At 33.9% G+C, this 20,287-nt stretch overlaps 1 protein-coding gene across 1 annotated transcript; it reads right to left on the reverse strand.

The window, feature by feature from the left end:
- Positions 1–5,009: 5,009 nt before the first annotated feature.
- Positions 5,010–7,622, reverse strand: LOC111376433. The gene is made up of 4 exons (XM_022999396.1): positions 7,449–7,622; positions 7,124–7,361; positions 6,927–6,997; positions 5,010–6,830 (listed from the first exon to the last, which is right to left on the reverse strand). Exons 1-4 carry the CDS (start codon positions 7,620–7,622, stop codon positions 5,010–5,012), a joined length of 2,304 nt encoding a protein of 767 aa, XP_022855164.1.
- Positions 7,623–20,287: the final 12,665 nt, after the last annotated feature.

Genomic DNA, 20,287 nt, shown 5'->3' on the forward strand with positions numbered 1-20,287 from the left:
GTTCATCTTATTCTTATAATTTCATTTGTCATTCCATTTGGAATTGCCATAATGTTTTTTTCAATATGCATTAATGTTATTGTCTGCACTATGAATTGGATATCTTAATATCTCATTAGTTCCTCTTAATCTCACAATTTCTTTTGTCAACCCGTTTGGCATGGCTACAATACTTACATTATTTGTTGGATATTTCAATAGCTCATCAATTCATCTTAATCTCATAATTTCTTTCGTTGACCCATTTCAAATTGCTATAATGTTTCCATCAATCTACATTAATTTTGTTATCTGGGTTATGATTTGGATATCTTAATATTTCCCCAGTTCATTTTAATCTCATAATTTCTTTTGCGGATACATTTGGCCTTGCAATAAAATTTAAATTAAGAGTTGGATTGCTTAATATCTCATGTGTTCATCTTTATCTCATAATTTCTTTTGTCGATTCATGAGGAATTGCTACAATATTTCTTCAATCACCATTAATATTATTATCTAGATTATGAGTTGGATATATTAATATTTCACTATTTCATCATAATCTTTTAATTTCCTTTGTCGACCCTCAGTGTAATCTTGGTAAACTTCCAATCGATTAAAAATAATGTGGGTTATTAGTGCACAAAAAGCATTAAAATTTTGAAAAATAAGGTTGTTAGCTGATTTAAATCTTATAATTTCGTTTGTGAGTCCATTTTGAATTGCTATAATGTTTTCTTCAATCCACATTAATGTTGTTATGTAGATTATAATTTGGATATCTTAATATCTAATCAGTTCATCTTAATCTCATAATTTCTTTTGAATGGCCTGGCTACAATATTTAGATTAAAAGTTGAATATATTAATATCTCACGAGTTCATCTTAATTATATAATTTCTTTTGTAGATCCATTTGCATTGCTACAATATTTTTTTCAATCCACTTTAATAATATTATCTAGCTTATGAGTTGGATATCTTATTATCTCATCAGTTCATCACAATCTCATAATTTCTGCTTTGGATCGTTCATGAAATCTTGATAAACTTCAAATCGATTAAAAATTATGTGTATTACTAGTGCACCAATCGCATTAAAAATTTAAAAATTAAGTTCACCAGTTCATTTTATTCTTATAATTTCATTTGTCAATCCACTTGGAATTGCTATAATATTTTCTTCAATCCAAAATAATATTAATATCTAGATTATGATTTGGATATTTTAATATCTCACCACTACATTTTAATCTCATAATTGCTTTCCATAATTTGTTTGTCATTACTACAATATTTAGATTATGAGTTGGATGTATTTATATCTTATCAGTTCATTTTAATCTAATAAATTTTTTTGCCAATTCATTTGGAATTGCTACAATATTTTCTTCAATCCACAATAATATTATTATCTAAATTATGAGTTGGATATCTTAATATCTAATCAGTTCATTATACAATCATAATTTCATTTGTCAATCCTCCGAAATCTTGGTAAACTTCCAATCGATTAAAAATTATGTGTATTATTAGTGGACAAAAAGCATTACAAATTTGAAGAATAAGTTCATCAGCTAATTTTTTTCTTATAATTTCATTTGTCAATCCATTTGGAATTGCTATAATATTTTCTTCAATCCAAATTAATGTTATTTTCTGGATTATGGTGTGAATATATTAATATCTCTTCAGTTCATCTTAATCTCATAATTTCTTTTGTCGATCCATTTGGCATTGCTACAATATTTAGATTATGAGTTGGATATTTTAATTTCTCATGAGTTCATCATAATCTCATAATTTCTATTATCGATCCATTTGGCATTGCTACAATATTTGGATTCTAAGTTGGATATCTTAATTTCTCATTAGTTCATCTTAATATCATAATTTGTTTTGTCAATCCATTTGGAATTGCTACAATATTTTCTTGAAGCTGCATAAATTGTTGCATAGGTTACATTTCGGATTATTATAATATGAATTTCACTCATGTTTTCCCACCAAATCCAAATATTTATATAAATAATTGCAAGAGCTATAGAAAGCTGGGTAGTATGACTTGTACAAGGATGAGAAACCAAAACCTCTTATTATATATCATAATATTAGCCAGCTGCAGCATTGTCCACATTGCTGCGTTTTGTGTTTTGACTGCTCGTTATGAGGTGCAAGTCTTCAATGAACTGTCACCCACCTCTAGCCCATTGTTGTTGCACTGTGCATCGAGAAATGATGATATTGGACAACACATACTTTATGCAAATCAAAATCTCAAGTGGCATTTTTGTGGTCGCCTTTTTGGACGTACATTGTTTTTCTGCCATCTATGGTGGGGTTCAAAGTATCAAGCATTTGATGCTTTTAATTCAGGATGGGCAAATTTTTGCTTTCATGGGATTTGCACTTGGGAAGCAAAGAGTGATGGTATCTATTTTCAATATGAGTCGGGATTAAAAAAAATATATGATTGGAAATGAAAACCCCCCTACTACTTTAATTCCTTAAACTAGAAATTTTTGTATCTTTCAAATGTCATGTCATAACCTTTATGAGTAATATAAGTTATAAATGTCAAAGTCAACTTAATTATATTAGTAATTTAAGCAGTCACCTAAGGTCCCATATTCGAGGAAGGCCCTACAAAAACTTTACGAAATTTCATATTTTCATATTTTGTCTAGTTTTTAGTAAATAATATTAAAATCCCAATATTCAGGACTCTTTTACTTCTTTCCTTGCTATTGAAAACTCAAGAGATCGTATATTATTACATGATGTAGATTGAATCTACAAACACACGACAACAATAACCAAACGGATTGAATTCAGAAACAAACTTTTATTATTTTGTGAACAACCAAGAAAATCCGAGGAGGCGTCTTGCAGCGTCTTAAATATGAAAGAAAAGACAATCTACTGGGCCAGCAGTCCCAAAATGGGCTGGGTTACAAAATGGAAATAACAAATGTTGAAAATAAATAACACAAAAACTTAAAATGCTGTTTTGACACACTAAACGACTTCAAATGCCCAAAAACCCTCGTACGTCACAGCACTGTGATTCAATCCGAAACGCTCGATACCTTTTTGAAATGGGGTTATGGGCCCAAAACGGACACCAAACGCAAAAGTTACATCAATTTCTTTGAAAGCCGACCATCCAACCATTCCATGTATGCCAATGCCTGTTCCTCCACATAAATCTCATCATTCTCCTCGGGATCAATGGGATTCGCCCTCGAATCAGAACCGGTAGCACTATCTCCCACGTTGTCTCCATGGTATGGCAAAAGATGCTTTACATTAAACACATCAGAAGTCTGTATATGGGAAGGAAGTCGAAGGCGATAGGCGTTGGGGTTGATCTTCTCCACAATTTCCACTGGACCAATGGTACGAGGTGATAACTTCGAATGCTCATGAGATGTCACTCGATCCTTAGTCAGTACTGCCCAAACATAATCCCCAACATCAAACTCAACAGGACGTCGATGCCGATCAGCCGCCTCTTTATACTTACGGTTGGACTCTAGCAGATTAGCTCGTGTTTCCTCGTGAACTTGTTGCAAACTATGAACAAAGTCAACAGCTGTCCCATGCAGCCGAGTCTTAGAGGGCAGAGTTAATAAATCAACAGGGCTGCGGGGCAGAATACTATACACAACTTGGAACGGACTGAAACCGGTGCTTCTATTTCTAGCATGATTATACGCAAACTCTGCCTGGCTAAGCCGCTGATCCCATGAGCATAGATTATCCCCAACCAAGCACCGCAACAAGTCACCCAAAGAACGATTAACTACCTCTGTTTGTCCATCAGTTTGAGGGTGATAAGCACTACTAAAATTGAGCGACGTGTTAACTGACTTCCATAAACTCCGCCAAAAGTGACCGATGAACCTCGTGTCTCTGTCAGACACGATGAAAGTGGGCAACCCATGCAACCGATAAATCTCTCTGAAAAATAGCTGAAAAACCTTGACAGCATCAGTGGTGCGCTTGTAGGGAATGAAGTGCACCATTTTAGAAAAACGGTCTACCATCACAAAGATGGAATCATTACCACGTTGTGTGCGCGGTAAACCCAGGACAAAATCCATGCTAATATCAGTCCACGGAGCTGAAGGCACTGGTAAGGGTCGATAAAGACCGGCGTTTGTGGCTTTCCCCTTTGCCACGTGGCACACCCTGCATTGTGAGACAAACTTCTCCACTTCACGACGCATAGTAGGCCGGAAAAATGAAGCGCTAATCAAAGCCAAAGTACGATCTCGCCCAACATGACCTTCATGATGAAACTCCTCAATCAATTTCAGACGAAGGCTGTAATTTGGTATACACAACTGAACAACTCTAAACACATACCCATCCTCTAACAGAAAAGAGGAATGGGGTCCCTGTAGTAAACTGTGATAGATGGGGCCAAAATAAGGGTCATCAGCATAAAGAGAGACAAAGGTCTCAAACCTGGTGACCGCTACCTGTAGCCGCGCTAATAACCCAGGCCCCCGACTGAGCGCATCTGCCACACAATTAGAAGAACCAGCCTGATGTTTAATGACAAAGTTGAACTGCTGCAAAAAGGGAACCCATGATGCATGACGGGCAGATACAGACTCCTGGCTTGACAAATACTTGAGGCCTTCATGATCACTGTATAAGACAAATTCTCGCTGAAACAGATAATGTCACTAATGGCGAATGACCTGAACAACAGCATAAAGCTCTGCGTCGTAAGTGTTATACCTCCCACGAGCCCCTGCCAACTTCTGACTAAAATAAGCTACTGGTTTTCCTTCCTGACTGAAGACAGCTCCGATACCCAATTTAGAGGCATCACAATGTAATGCAAAAGGTTTTGTGAAATCAGGCAACGCAAGTATCGGGGCTGAAGTCAGACGCTCCTTAATGATCAAAAACGCTTTCTGAGCCTCGGGTGTCCACTGAAAGTTACTCTCCTTCATGCAATCGGTAATGGGAAGCATGATGGTGCTGAATTGCTGAATAAATCGTCGATAAAACTACGCTAAACCGTGGAAACTCCGCACATCAGAAACTAACTGTGGACGCGGCCACTGCCGAATCGAATCAACCTTAGCTACATCCACCGTTACCCCACCGACTGACACAACATACTCCAAAAACAAAATACTATCGGTATAGAACACGCAATTCTTAGTGGCTGCAAAGAACTTCTCCTTGCGTAAAACAGTAAGGACTTCCCTTGGATGCACACCATGAGACTCCTCCGACCCACTGTACACCAATATGTCATCGAAGTATACAACAACGCACTTACCAATAAACAGTCGAAGTGCTTGGTTCATCACCCGCATGAACATGGTCGGTGCATTGGATAGTCCAAACGGCATAACTAGCCACTCAAATAATCCTTCCCGTGTCTTAAATGCTGTCTTCCACTCATCACCAGGACAGACTCTTATCTGATGGTAACCACTTTTCAAGTCCAGTTTGGTAAACACAGTTGCGCCGGCAAACTGATCAAGCAAGTCATCTAGCCTCGGTATCGGAAAGCGATAACGAACTGTTATTTTGTTGATGGCTCTGCTATCTATACACATCCGATAACTCCCATCTTTTTTTGGCACTAGGAGTGCGGGGACTGCACACGGGCTGAGACTCTCTCTGATGTACCCCTTCTGCACCAACTCCTCTACTTGTCTCCTCAACTCCTCATGTTCCACTGGGCTCATTCGATAATGTGGGCGATTAGGCAATGATGCGCCCGGTACTAAATCAATGTGATGTTGCATATCCCGCAAAGGCGGAAGACCCTGTGGAAAGTCATCCGGAAACACATCATGAAACTCAGATACCAAGGCGGCAGCTTTGGGGTGAAGACCCGTTCCCTCGGCTGCCATAGGAATTGTCGACACTCCTGTCACCTCAGTTCCCACAAACAACAGTACAACACCTTTTGTCAGCATCTCATGCACAAACAAAGATCGGAAAAGTAGATTACTACTGTCCCCTGTCGAAGACAGACACTGCATATCTTTGGAGGGTAGTAATACAATCTTTTTACCCGAAAAGGTGAATGTATATGCATTTCGACGCCCTTCATGGCACACATCCCTATCAAACTGCCATGGACGACCCAACAACAAATGACACGCATCCATCGGCACCACATCACACCAAACACTATCATGATACACACTGCCAATAGAAAAAGATACCAACACACGGCTAGTAACACGAATTTCATTACCTCGTCTCAACCAGGCTAGGCTATAGGAAGCAGGATGAGGTTCGGTGCTTAACTGCAGCTTCTGCACAGTAGTTTGAGATATCACATTTTCGCAACTGCCCGAATCAATGATGACCCTACACACCTTTCCTCCAATGGTACACGTAGAAAGAAAGAAATTGTTTCGCTGCAGGTCCTCAGACGACCCCTTAGGCGTAAGGCACGCCCGTCGGACAACCAAAAGAGGCCCCGTGTCACCTGTATGCACAATTTCAGCCTCTTCTTCTTCATTCTCCACATGAACAGAATCTTTAACATCGGCTTGTGTTGTCCCTCCAATGAACAAACCTGGGCGTGGCTGCCCATGAGATGGACATTCCTTCCTCAAATGACCAAAATCACCACAACCAAAACACTGACTTCCACGCCCTCGTCCACCAGGAGGAGCCCAGCCACCCGGATTAGCGGTTGGAGGAACCACTGGCCGAGTGTTCCGATCAACACCCCGACCCCCAGATGTAAAGGATTGGGACGGACCAGATGTGGGATTTGGGGCAAATTGTCGACCCCCACCTCCAGATGGACCACCAGGAATGCCTACTACAGAACGACGTTGTTGTTGATTTTCAGCCTGAAGTGCTCACTGGTGAGCCTCAGAAATAGATACCGGCGAGAACATGTTTAGGACGTCTTGAAAATTCAATCGTAGTCCACCAATATAGCGCACTATCAACTGGTCTTCTGATTCTCCCACATCATTTTGCGCTATCAGTTGGTAAAACTCTGTGGAATAAGCATCTACAGATCGATTGCCTTGTCTCAAATTCTATAAGCGCTGATACAAAGTCCTGGAATAATTAAAGGGAAGAAACGCTGCCTTCAACTGTTTCTTCATTTTTTCCCACGACTGGATTTTCGCCTTACCCTGACGGATCCGGTTTTGCTTCAATTGCTGCCACCACGTAGCAGCACGACCACGCAAACGGGTCGCCACCAAAGGTACCCTTTTATTGTCGGGCACTTCTTTGTAATCCAAGATCTCCTCTACTGCTGCCAGCCAATCGAGGAATTCATCTGCCTCAATTCCACCGTGAAATTCAGGTATATCAACCTTGAATCCAGATTCCCATCGTTGAAACGCGTCCTGTTGTTGCACACGAGGCTGTTGAACACGATCGCCACTTGTCTCTGACAAGGTCTCCTCATCCGACCTCTACCCTGATTCAGATCCATCTCCACCATCACTCACTGGGGCACGACGTGGAGGAGTAGGAGGTGTTCCGTTCTGCACAACCTCTGCCGCACACATCATGAATTGATCAAATCGGATTGTCAACGCCTCAACTTGATTACGCAGATCTGTAACTTCATCAATCTGGCCACCACGGCCACCACGACAACCACGTCCTCTCCCACACACCATCCTTTGATACCAAAATGATGTAGATTGAATCTACAAACACACGACAACAATAACCAAACGGATTAAATTCAGAAACAAACTTTTATTATTTCGTGAACAACCAAGAAAACCCTAGGAGGCATCTTGCAGCGTCTTAAATATGAAAGAAAAGATAACCTACTGGGCCAGCAGTCCCAAAATGAGCTGGGCTATAAAATGGAAATAACAAATGCTGAAAATAAATAACACAAAAATTTAAAATGCTGTTTTGACACACTAAACGACTTCAAATGCCCAAAAATCATCGTTCGTCACGGCAAAGCGGTGAGTTCAATCTGAAACGCTCGCTACCTTTCCGAAATGGGGTTATGGGCCCAAAATGGACACCAAACGCAAAAGTTACATTAATTTCTTTGAAAGCCGACCATCCAACCGTTTCATATATGCCAATGCCTGTTCCTCCACATAAACCTCATCATTACAATTTATAATTAACTCTTTATTATTACTGCTTATATTTTTAATAACTTATTGAAGCAATTGACAGAAAGCAATTTTTACCAATTCGAGTATGCCTAATGCTACTATTATTTTCTTGGAAATCAATAATTATCATTTAAGAGCCATTTCATGCGTTCTAATTGAAAACTTTTGAAGTGAATGAATGTGCTAAAATTTTCGTCTTGTATAGTAAAAATTATTTTCTTGTATCAACTTTAAGAACAAAATTTACTTCTTATATAAAAAGAGAGAACAATTTTCATTTGTGTAATTACCTGAATGCGTTATTGCGGAATTTCGATAATTTCAACTTTAAATACTTTTTTGGGCAAGTGTTGGTTTATAGATTTTCTTTCATTTGAATTTCATGGATAATCGTGTTTGATAATTCTTACATATGTTAAATTTACGAGATTAAAAATAAAATTTGATGATTTTACTATTTTGAATTTTTGGATTGAATTTAGTTTTCTAAGTGTTGATCAAATCATCAAGTTATATATCTAGTGCCTTTTAAATATTCTCGTGTGATGCTTTATTTATTTATTATTATTTTTATTTAATTTAGTAGTTAGTGATATTATCAAATCTTGTTTAGCATTATATTTTTTCGATGGAGTTCTACGAAGCTTGTATTCATCATTATCCTATTTACTCATACAATGTAAAAATATCAGTAGACTATGTTGTTAGAAATTTTATAAACAACCAAACTTTATGAAACTTTATATCTATATTACCAAGATCTCCATGTCAAAACACCTAGAGTAATAACAAATGTGGAACATACCTCAATCCATTGCTTGAAATCATGAATATCGACTTGCAACCTCTTCAATGTTGACTTCTTGCTCTTTAATCTAGATTGCCTTAATTCCTTCTTTTTTATTCTTGATTGTGGTTTTTGGATCTTCCTCTTATGCTTTCTCTTGTATTCTTGTGTATGGGATGACATAAAAAATGAAAAATCACATACGGATTGTGGATCATAACCCTATATATAGTTTTTATATGTATTTTGTCCATCATGAAACAAAACTCTAATGAATCCAATCTCTACACATGTTTAAGCCCATACTTTGTTTAGATGACCAAAGCCCATGACTTTAATTCTTTATTAAACCGCTTTAATTGAGCTTAATCTTAAGATAGTCTTTAACACACTATTAATTACATATGTAGGCCCACATAACAATTAATCTCAACAATCTTCCATATTACTTTACAAATGTACATAACCTTATGATGACAAAACTTTTGCTATCATAACCAAAAGTATCTCCAAACAATCTCGTCAATTAATCATGTCAATATAGAATCAAAGCGATCTTCATTACAAGTAATACAACTAAACTCATCAATGGTCACATATATTAACACAATTAAATGACATAGATCAAGTATGAATTTGTAACATGAAAATTAGATGCAATGTGACCCAAACATGCCTTCCAACTAGTCCTACCTTATTCTTTAATGAGATCAAAGCAAAACTTTAATCAGAGTGAAAATTGAACTGAATACTTTATTACTGAAAATAATATGAATATCTATAAGCATAAAATGTGTCTTAATTTGACAACAACCAAATACGAACTCCCACTTAACTATCATATCATCAAAAAGTGCAACACTCATAATATGCTCATGAAAGACCCTAGATGTAGTGCTTTAGTAAGCGGAACTGCAATTATGAAGTTCGTCCTAATATGCTCTATAAAAACCTAACAACTTTGAATTCTTTTCTTAACAATCGAGAACTCAATGTCCATAAACATCGATAACACGAAGCTCCTGTTGGAATACAAGACTCCTATTGTCACCAAATAACTTAAGTGGTCTTCAATTCCATTCAAAATTTCCAATTTAGTGACTAAATTTCACAGTCATATTCCATGACCAAAATCAAAATATCCAATGATCTCCAACTGGTCTGATTTCTTGTATGTGATCATGTAATCCATATTTTCTATAGATACCAAATAACTCGCTAGGCTACTTTCCAAATATCCAATCCACATTTATTAAGTATTTGCCCAGCATTCCAAAAATGAATGCTATATTTGTATGTATGTAAACCTAAGCATACATTAAACTCCCAATCATTGAAGAAAAGATAAACTTTTTCTTTAAGTTTACCTCTGGGCATTGATTGAGACTAAACTTGTCATCTCTAATAGTATAAGTATCACTTGGTTTTCCTCCCTCAATCCCAAATCTCTTAAGAAGCTTTTTGATACAGATCTTTTGACATAATCCAAAAGATACCCTGAGTATGATCACGATGTATTTGTATTCTTAACACAAAAGAGTCATCCCAAGATCTTTCATTTCAATTTTCCATAACAGAAGTATCTTGATGTCATTCTATAACGCTATATCATTGCAAGCAAACATTAGATCATCAGCATACAATATCAAAAAAAAATGCTTATTCTCCCTGAACTTGTTATACACACAACCATAAATCAAATATATCTCAAAACCAAACGAGATAATTATTTGATGAAATTTATGTTAGAATTGATGAGAAGTCTGCTTAAGCCCATAGATGAATTTTTTTTTTTAATTTGTAAGCCATCAGACATAACTCAAAATCAAAATATTAACAAGTACCATAATAGTCCTAAAAGAGTTGCTCATAAGAATCGAAGAGAAAGTCTCTTTAAACTCAGTGCTTTCTTCAGAGTAAAGCCATCTGCAATAGGACAAGTTTTATATTTCTTCACATTACCCTTAGAATTTCTCTTTATTTTAAATATTCATTCACAACTAATAGGTTTCATACCTTCAAGTAATAGGATTAGTTCCCAAATGTCATTGTCTTTCATAGACTTTATCTCCTTATTGATGGCATCAATTCACTCTTGAGAATTATTCCTTTGCATTGCTTGATGAAAATTGATTGGATTTTCTTCCACCAATCAATGAGACATCTTATTTCTTTGGGAGAATGACTATAAAGTTATTTGAAATTGCAAAAAGACTATAAAGTTATCTGAAATCGCCTTTATCCATTTCTAATGTATATCTTTAATGGCATTTATTCGTGAGGTAGTTGAGTTTGTTATTCTAAAACAATTTCTTGATAATTTATAAGGGGTTTTGTTACTATATTTCTTGATCATGAATTTCTTATTGATTAAGATCTAGAGCAAGTATTTGTCCATGGTCCTGATTATTATCAACTGCAACAGAAGTGATTTATACATATTCTTCCTCAAAGACAAAATCCTTAACTTTAAAACCTTATTTCGCCTCACTAACTCTACATCCTTATAGAACTAAACATTTTTCGTATTAAAAATTGACTAGATCACTAATCTTAAAATGTTTAAACCTTAAAAGTTACTTTATTTAACTTTATTGAGAATTTAAGCTTCAATTTTTAGTGTTTATTCCCAAGAGATTCTGGTGAGGTATAATGACTAATCATACTCCTGACTATATCCTGGTGTTTTATTTTTTCTCTCAATAATGCCATTCATGTTAGGGAACCCTATCATGGTATAGTATGGGACGATTCCACATTCTCTAGGAAATTAACAAAAAGTTGTGTATGTTGTTCTCACGATCCATCATATCTGCCATAATATTCACCACCACAGTCAGATTTTACGTATTTTATTCTTTCGCTGAGTTGATTTGTTTCCACATTTCTCTAAGAAATTAGCAAAAGGCGCTGGACATTGTTCTCAAGATCTGTCATATCTGCATAGTATTTACCATCATGGTCAAATTTGATGTGTTTATTTGTTTGCTATGTTGATTTTCAACCTCAACTTTGTAAGCCTTGAACATGTCCAGTGATTGAGATTTCTAATGATTGAGATATAGATAGCTATAGCACGAAAAATTGTCTATGAACATAATAAATGATAGCTGATCATTTCAAGACGTCAAAGGAAATTACTCGCAGATGTCTATGTGAGTTAGTTCTAAGATGTTCGAAGTCATGTTGACACCTAATCTCCTTATATTTGTTTGTTTTCCCTTAATGCAATTAACCGTAACACTTTTAAGTCTAAAATGATGAGATCAAGAATTTCTTCTAACACAAGTTTTTTTATTCTCTTTAGAGAGATGTGATCTAATTGCTTGTGCCATAATGAAATGAAATTCTCATTGGTTAATTTACGTTTAATACGATGCGAATTCATATTCAATGTTTCATCATAAGAGACAACCGCATTAAGCAAATATACATTGTTATAACTAGATAAAGAACTGGTACCCATAACATTTAAATTAAGAAAAAGACAAAATTGACTATTTTCAAATGAACAAGGGAAATTATTTTTCTTTTTATTTTCATGTATAATTGGAATATTTTACAAAATGAGTAAGGAAAATGTATTGAAGGAAGATAAAAGACTAATTGCTAAACGAGAATCACCATATACACAGCGAGTATTGATAACCCTTTTCTACGCCTATTTTGTGCACATATTGATGACGATAAATAATTTATGTTTTCGGGTAGAATAGGCCGTGGTTGGTTTGTCGTTTTTGGCCCATTTTTCGTTTTCGAAAACGCGAAAAATGCATTTGGTCTGTCGTTTTCGAAAATGCATTTTCGAAAACGAGTTAAAATTTATAACTGAAAACGCAAAATGACCTTTTATCGTTTTCAGTTATAAATGTCGGAAACGCTTAAAATGCGGAAAACGGGCTGTTTTCAGAAAAAACTAAAAATCGTTTTAAAAATGAAAATGCAAACCAACCACTACCTTAGTTATTTAGTTTTATTTGCTTGTGTGCGTGATATGTTTTTTTTTTTAATGAAAAAACGTTAAAAAAATATTTAAATTTTTGATTTAAAAAAAAAATATATTTTTTCTCATTTTATGTTTGACTGATTTGGATAAACTTATCGACTAATTGAAATTATTTAAATAGTTTATGTTTCATGAATTGTGAATAAGTGATGCGATTTTTTTGCTAATTCGGTACTTGTTTATGTAATATTGCAATATATTGAGCACAATAGTATGATATTTAGTATGAATTTTGGATTGGTTTTCTTGATAGAATATGATAAATTAATTTTGAACTTAGATTGACGAACCGAGAATATAATTACGAACACAACTTATCCGCAGTTGATTCATTGTTGGGAGCTATTTAGATATGTATTGATTCCATGTATGTTAAATATTTGTGTGGAATGTTCATAGCTAACAAGTAGAGACTAGGTGGTACTATCTACTAGAAGTTTGATTTCAATTACTTATCCAAACAACTAAAGCTCTAGCCATGGCACATAAGAAAAAATGACCTACATTATTGTATGAAGCTAGTCTTGAGTAATCTGGTCCTATTCATCACCAAAGTTTAGGAGGTGATCTATTGGAAAAGAAGGCTTCCTAAATGTAGAGTGAAAAATACCTTTGAAAATTAAAGAAAAGATCTCAAAAATGGAAGAAGTAACACAATTAATGAAAAGAAAAACACACCAAAGTGTGTTGTGGTAATGGGAAAACAACTCTAAGCACTATTTCTACTCAACTAAGCCTTGGATACTTAATATGAAATTTACACTTTTGGTGAGGGTTTTTATCCTAGTTGAAGCTTGGAGATTGAGATATTCAAATTTTTGGAAAATCATCAAGATTGAGATAGCGATTTTCATTGATGAAATCCAACTAATGTTGAGAAGAAAATGAATGAGTTTTGTGAAATCAACCTTAGAATAGAGACCTGGGGTATGTGATTGAAAAATAAGTTTATGATGTGTAGCCAAAAGAGAGAAATGAAGTATTTGACTAATGGGGCTTCATATATTTTAATAGATCCATTTGACTTGATCTTGATTTTATGGACCCAACAAGAATTAATTTCCCATTTTCTTGTCAATAAAGATACTAAGTCCCAAGTGTATATCTGATACAAGGTAGCAAGTTCTTCAGCTATAGCATCCTCCAAAAGTAAGTCACAATCAGGTAATTGAGTAGACTTATGAGTATACAGTGGGTAACAAGGAGGAAGAGCCACAATCTCAACGGGTGATTCAGCAACCAAAGGAAAAGAATGAACAATTGATGTATTAGGAGCCAAAGTACTAGTATCTGTAGAATTATCAATGGAAATTCTGTAAGAATCATATATGTAGTGGAAGTAGATGTGCGTAGAAGAAGGCGTGTGACAATTTTAGTATTAATAGCGAATGGATCAATGCAAATAAGATTAAACTTAGTCTTGTTATGAGAACTAGCGGGAAAAGAAAAGAAATTTATTTGTTCAAGGAACATAACATGATAAGATACATATAATTTTTGACTGACTAGATCAAAACAATCATATCCCATTTGCCATGCAACATAATGTAGAAAGACACAAACATAAAATCTAGAGAATAATTTACAATACAAAACACGATGTCGAATGATAAAATAGGTCGAGCCAAAGAAATATAAGAAAGAATAATTAGGAACATATCCAAACAATTTTTCAAAAGGAGAAAACCTAAATTAATCAAATGAGCAGCAGTAAGAATTGCTTTTCCTCATAATTCACTAGGAGTAGAATCAGAGAGTAAAAGAGAATGGACCGTCTCAACAAGATATCTATGTTTCCTTTCGACAACACTATTTTGTCTGATCATGTCTGTACAAGCAGTTTGGTGAATATTCCACGAAGAGCAAGCAAATGAAAAAAAAACCTTTGGATGTACACTCTCCACCTAAATCACATCAAAACATTTGATAATATCGGAGTGTTGAGTTTTCACGAGTGCTCAAGATGTATTGAAAACGCTAAAGATTTTAGAGTGACGTTTAATAAGAAAGAGACAACGATAACGAATGTAATCATCAGCAAAGGAAACATAATATCGTGGACTCTCTTTACTGGTAACAAGAGAGGGTCCTTACACATCAAAATGGAAAGGATCAAATGGAGCAACAAAAATGGAAATACTTTTATTAAAAGGTAACACTAAAAATTTTCCCAATTTGCATCCACTACAATCTAAAATATCATTTGTTTTCGAATTCTCTGTTGTTCCTGTAGAAACTAAGAATAGTAAATGAGACACTAAAACATGATCAAGACGAGGATGCCATAAATAAAAAACAAAAGACGAATGACTCAAATGAAAGGATGACGAAACAAAGCTAGAAGTTCTAATTTCTAATACTTTAAGGCTATCTAAAATGTAGTCACCCTTGCCTACAACTTGTTTAAATCAGCTTCTGGCGTTGTGTGTCCTGCACATAATAAGTGAAAGAAAAAGAAAAGATGAAATATCTAGATTCACATAATTGATTATCAAAAATAAGATTTAAAGTAAGACCGCGAATGTGGTAAATGTCATGGAGGGAAAAATAATGTGTATCAATTGAATCAACGCTTGCTATAGGGATTGAAGTACCATCATCAGTCATAACCGATACAAAAGACTTGGAAGATAATGAAACAAAAAACAAAGATAATTTAAGTGACATATGATGGGAAGCCCCGAAATCTAAGAACCACAAAGCGGATGATATACCTAAAGAACTAGAAGATAACAAATCTATATGAAAGGCAAACATTGCATATGGCGGTGTTACAATTGACTATGTTGCTAGAAACTTCTGAAACTGCTCAAACAAGAGTAGATCTACTAATGGTGTAGCCACTGCTCTATTATGTCGCGATGGTTGTCTTCCAAACTTCCATAGTGGAAGAATTTGGTTTTGCTACTGTTGGTGGTGCCATTGTTGTTAGTGTCATTATAGGGTTACTATTGTGTAGATCTATTGAACATAGAGGACATTGTCCCTTTCAGTGACCCTTCTGCTTACAAAAATGATATTCATCATGAGCAACATTCGAAGGTGGCCTGCTTTGACTATTGGCATGTGACCTTTGAGGTATTGTGAATATAGATGGAATAGTAGATGATGGAGCAATCCACTTGTCCATTTGAGATTCGAGGCATATATTCCTAGCCAACAATTCACCAACTAAATAATCGATAGAAGGGAGAGAACTACAATGTGTCCCATGAAATTCCTCAAAATCATCACGTAAAATTATTCCCATCTTTCTTCCCTTCAAGCAATATAATGAGGAAATACATGTAAATCTCTATATTCTGTGAATGCCAATTGATCTCGTAAATTTGTTAGAGCAGAGTAAAACTTCTGAACAACTCATACTTTTTTGTTGAAGGGCACTAATATCAATCTCTATTTGATGATATTATGCAAAATTAGAATGTATATACAGACTAGCTAGATGCTTCCAAACTTCCTAAGAAGTATTATACTTAATTGTGTCCCTCCCAACTACACAAACAAGTAATAATCTTCAAATTATCAGATTATCAATTATCAATTATCTACCAACTCCACATAATTGACAACTTTATCATTTTTAGGTTTAACATAAGTGCCCGAAACATAACCCCACATTTTTTTGCCCTTAAAAAGATTCCTCCTCACATAACTCTAATAAAAATATTTCTTTCCACTTAATTGCATGCTAATAAACTGAAGAGAATAATCCTGACTTCTAATCATTGTGAAATAAACAAATAACTACCAATATGAATAATACACAATATCGAGATGTGAAATCAAACCATAATCATATGAGAATCAACGAAAGCCAATAATACTATACTATATGATCTACGAGAGTTGTGGATGAGATATAACATTCTTCAATAAGATCAATAACTTCTATGAGATGGTGGCTCTGATATCATGTTAAATTAATAATAAAAAAAATATATAGAAATGAAAATAAAAGGAAGCTAGGGTTTCTTGACAAACTAAATGAAGGAAAAACAAGGAAAAAAGTTTAAATGTCTTGCAAGAACATAAATAAGATGACTAACCTACCCTAATATAAAATTAAGGGTACAAAAATATGAATTATTTAATGTTATGTGAATAAGTATGAATATGCATTAGATTATGTTAGAAATATGCTTAATTATGAAATATGCTTAGCTACATGCAATTTTGACTTTATATATGTTATTTTTTATGTTAATCAGTTTATTATGTGAAATAGCAATCCTGAAATTTTCTTACAACATAGCAAAATATGGATATAACTTACAATTATATGAATATATGTTAATTACAAAAACTTATTATGTATATTGTAAGTTATGAAAATGATAATTTTATGAAATTATGTGATTTTAGACTAGTGACTACGTTATGGAATATATCAACCTATGATAATAGTTGACCTTTGAAAATCTCTATTTTAGATAATAGAGTCTAATTAGAAATAATTATGCATCTAAATACTTCCATTCCTATTTATTGTTCATGTTTTCTTGGTCAGTGTATTTGTAGAACTAAAAGGTTTTGTCAAAAGACCTAAACAATCTAAGGAGAGTTTGGAATTTGAGTGGTTCACTTGTGACTCTCTCATCACATGGTAACCAATAGTTGATCATTATTTAGATCAATAAAATAGAAACAACAATAAAACTCCCTCCAAATTTAAAAGGACTCCCATCTTTAAAAACATTTGAGAAATTTTATTTTAGAAACGTCTACTTCAAGAATTCCTACCTTACAAAACTTCTATTTTAGAAATCTCGATTTCATGAAGTTTTCATTTGAAAAGCATCTATTTTGAGAAACTACCACATTATGAAACATCGACTTAAAAAACTTCTATTTCAAAGAACTTTTTGAAACTTCCATTTTAGAAATATTCTCAACTTTTCGTTTGTTGATGATATTACGGCAATTTTTGAAGACTAAAATTTATTTTAGGAGTGGCAGATTGTAATAACCCCAATATCCATTAGTCATTAATTATGAAATTAAGACCTTGGTGTAAGAGGATGAAAGTTAGATGACCAAATTACATATTGACCAATAGTTGAGGACTACACGTGCAATTCTTTAAATTATATATTTATATATGGGTATGATTTTGATAGGAAATACGTAAGTACCATATAAGTGAGAAAATTCCTTCCTTGGTAACTTTTACCATATATGTGCCACTCTATCCACGATTATATTAGAGATTCAATGAATGATTATAGAAAAATGATAAATTTCCTTCTACGTATACAGATATATATGTTAATTATTTTAATGTTATATGTTAAATCATTTTCATACTTTAAAATATGGAATTCGGTTTATGAATATGATATGGGTCTATATGTTTAAGTTCAATGGACCGAATTTTAGTAGCGCTACACACTGTAATTATAGCAACAAAGTTAGGCTCTTAATTTTCTGTGTCTCCCAATGTTTGTTATGATTATGTACGATGATTATGGTCATCTAAGTTTGGTTTCTAATCCTTGCATCTCCCTATATACGTTTAGAATTCCTAAATTTTAAATACACATTATGATTTATGTGGCTCACTTTTTGGGATTTTAAATCATTATGTATGATTTTTCCTCATTTAGGAATTTGTGGTTCGAGGCATTGGAATTTGGAAATGGTCTCCGGTGGTATAATAACGATATTATTAAATAATTTATTATTTTACTTTATGATTTAGTATAATTGGGGTAAATTGTAACCACATCGCCACCCACAACCACCAATCTAACAATGATTTTTTAATAGGGATGAATATCAGTTTGATGAAGAATCCAACAAATCCCATCACCACGAAACCTACAGTTGTATGAGTCACCACCTGACTGAATTCTGCCCATAACAAATTATAAATAAATAAATCCACAAATAAATTATCAAATCGGATCATAAGTCAGTAATCTAAAACATCTTTGATTTTAGAAAATAATTCAAACTGGAAACCCTAGATTTTCTAAAATATACCTTTGCGATCCATCTCGTGGCATCTCTGACGAGACGAATGCTATCCTTTGAGAATTCTCTCAATGGATTGAATATTGAATCCAGTCCATCCATTCTTATTGATTTAACAACTTTTTGGCCCTGTTTGTGTCCCTTCAACAAAAGGTGTATTATGAAATAGTGATTGATGTTGAAATGTATGGTTAAAAAAAAAAGAAATTTTTTTTGATTTATGTGTAATATTATTTTAATGAACAATGCGTGATTGAATATGAGTACTATAAAAAAAATAATGTGATAAAATGATTGACAAACAAATGTTTAGAGAGATAGAGAGAGTGAGTGATTATAGAGTTTGGTTAGGGGTAGATAGGGTATAAATTAATTTATAATATTATTAACAATATTAAAATATTAATTTATTATATTTAAATAAATATCTAATTTTTGTATAAATAAACAATACATCTTATTTTTAAAATTGAATCTTTGAAAGTAGGTCTCTGTGTAATTTCAACTTAAATTATCAGGCAGCAACAACTATTCCACGGGATCTTAAATGCACATTTATCATCATTGCACAGAACCAAACCAACTGGACTTTGGCACAGCCCAATCTAAAGATTTTGGTCGAAATACTTGCCATCCCAGTTATTCAATCTTTTCTCACGGTTTTAATAATTAATTTGACAATTAAAAATGAATAGGAATATTATGCCAACCAATAAATAAAACTTGTAAAAAAATATGAGACATATTTTTTAGCCCCATTTTGAGTGGAAAAATGAATTTTTGAATAGTGTATTGATGGAAAATGTATGGTTAAAAAATAAGGAAAAATTTTGAATTTACGTGTAATATTATTTTATTGAAGAATGTGTGGTTGAAATGATGTTAAAATACTGTAGAAGAATTCATTTTTTTTAAAGAATGGGGATCAAACAAGGGCATTATTCCAACAACAACAATAATAACCAACTTCAAACTTGTACATCAATTTACGAGTGCTCTAACTCTACACATAGATTGGGTTCATCGATAGTTTAGTAATAAACCATCGCAATAATTTTGTGAATTTAAAATTTGCAAAAGTAATTTAATTAATTTTTATCGAAGTAAAAATTTAATATATCTGGCTGACCTTTTAGGAATATATTGTTGCGAATAAATAGTTCCATTAAGTTTAGGTTTGGCAAAGCTTCAATTACACAATCTATTGACCCATAATTTATTGAAATAGTGTATGATTGAATGCTTTTATGTATTCGTGAAATCAAGATTATCTTGAATTTATGAACATTTCTATTAACCTCTAAATTATATCAACAACTACTCAGCAAAAACAAGTCCCTAATATCTATTAGTCTTGAGGTAAGAGTATTAGCTCACATCTTTATAAGTGGATTAACGTTCTTCAACATGGGATTTTATCCTTTATATGCT

Source organism: Olea europaea, unplaced genomic scaffold (genome assembly GCF_002742605.1).
Source record: "Olea europaea var. sylvestris unplaced genomic scaffold, O_europaea_v1 scaffold1505, whole genome shotgun sequence".
In the NCBI taxonomy this organism is placed as follows: domain Eukaryota; kingdom Viridiplantae; phylum Streptophyta; class Magnoliopsida; order Lamiales; family Oleaceae; genus Olea; species Olea europaea.

What these genes read in the sequence shown, in the direction of transcription:
- LOC111376433 (XM_022999396.1), bottom strand. Translation starts at nt 7,622, where the DNA reads ATGGTGTGTGGGAGAGGACGTGGTTGTCGTGGTGGCCGTGGTGGCCAG. An exon ending in CTCCTCCACGTCGTGCCCCA is followed by an intron (nt 7,362 to 7,448) that starts GTGAGTGATGGT and finishes CGTGTTCAACAG; the next exon opens with CCTCGTGTGCAACAACAGGA. An exon ending in AATCAGAAGACCAGTTGATA is followed by an intron (nt 6,831 to 6,926) that starts GTGCGCTATATT and finishes TGAGCACTTCAG; the next exon opens with GCTGAAAATCAACAACAACG.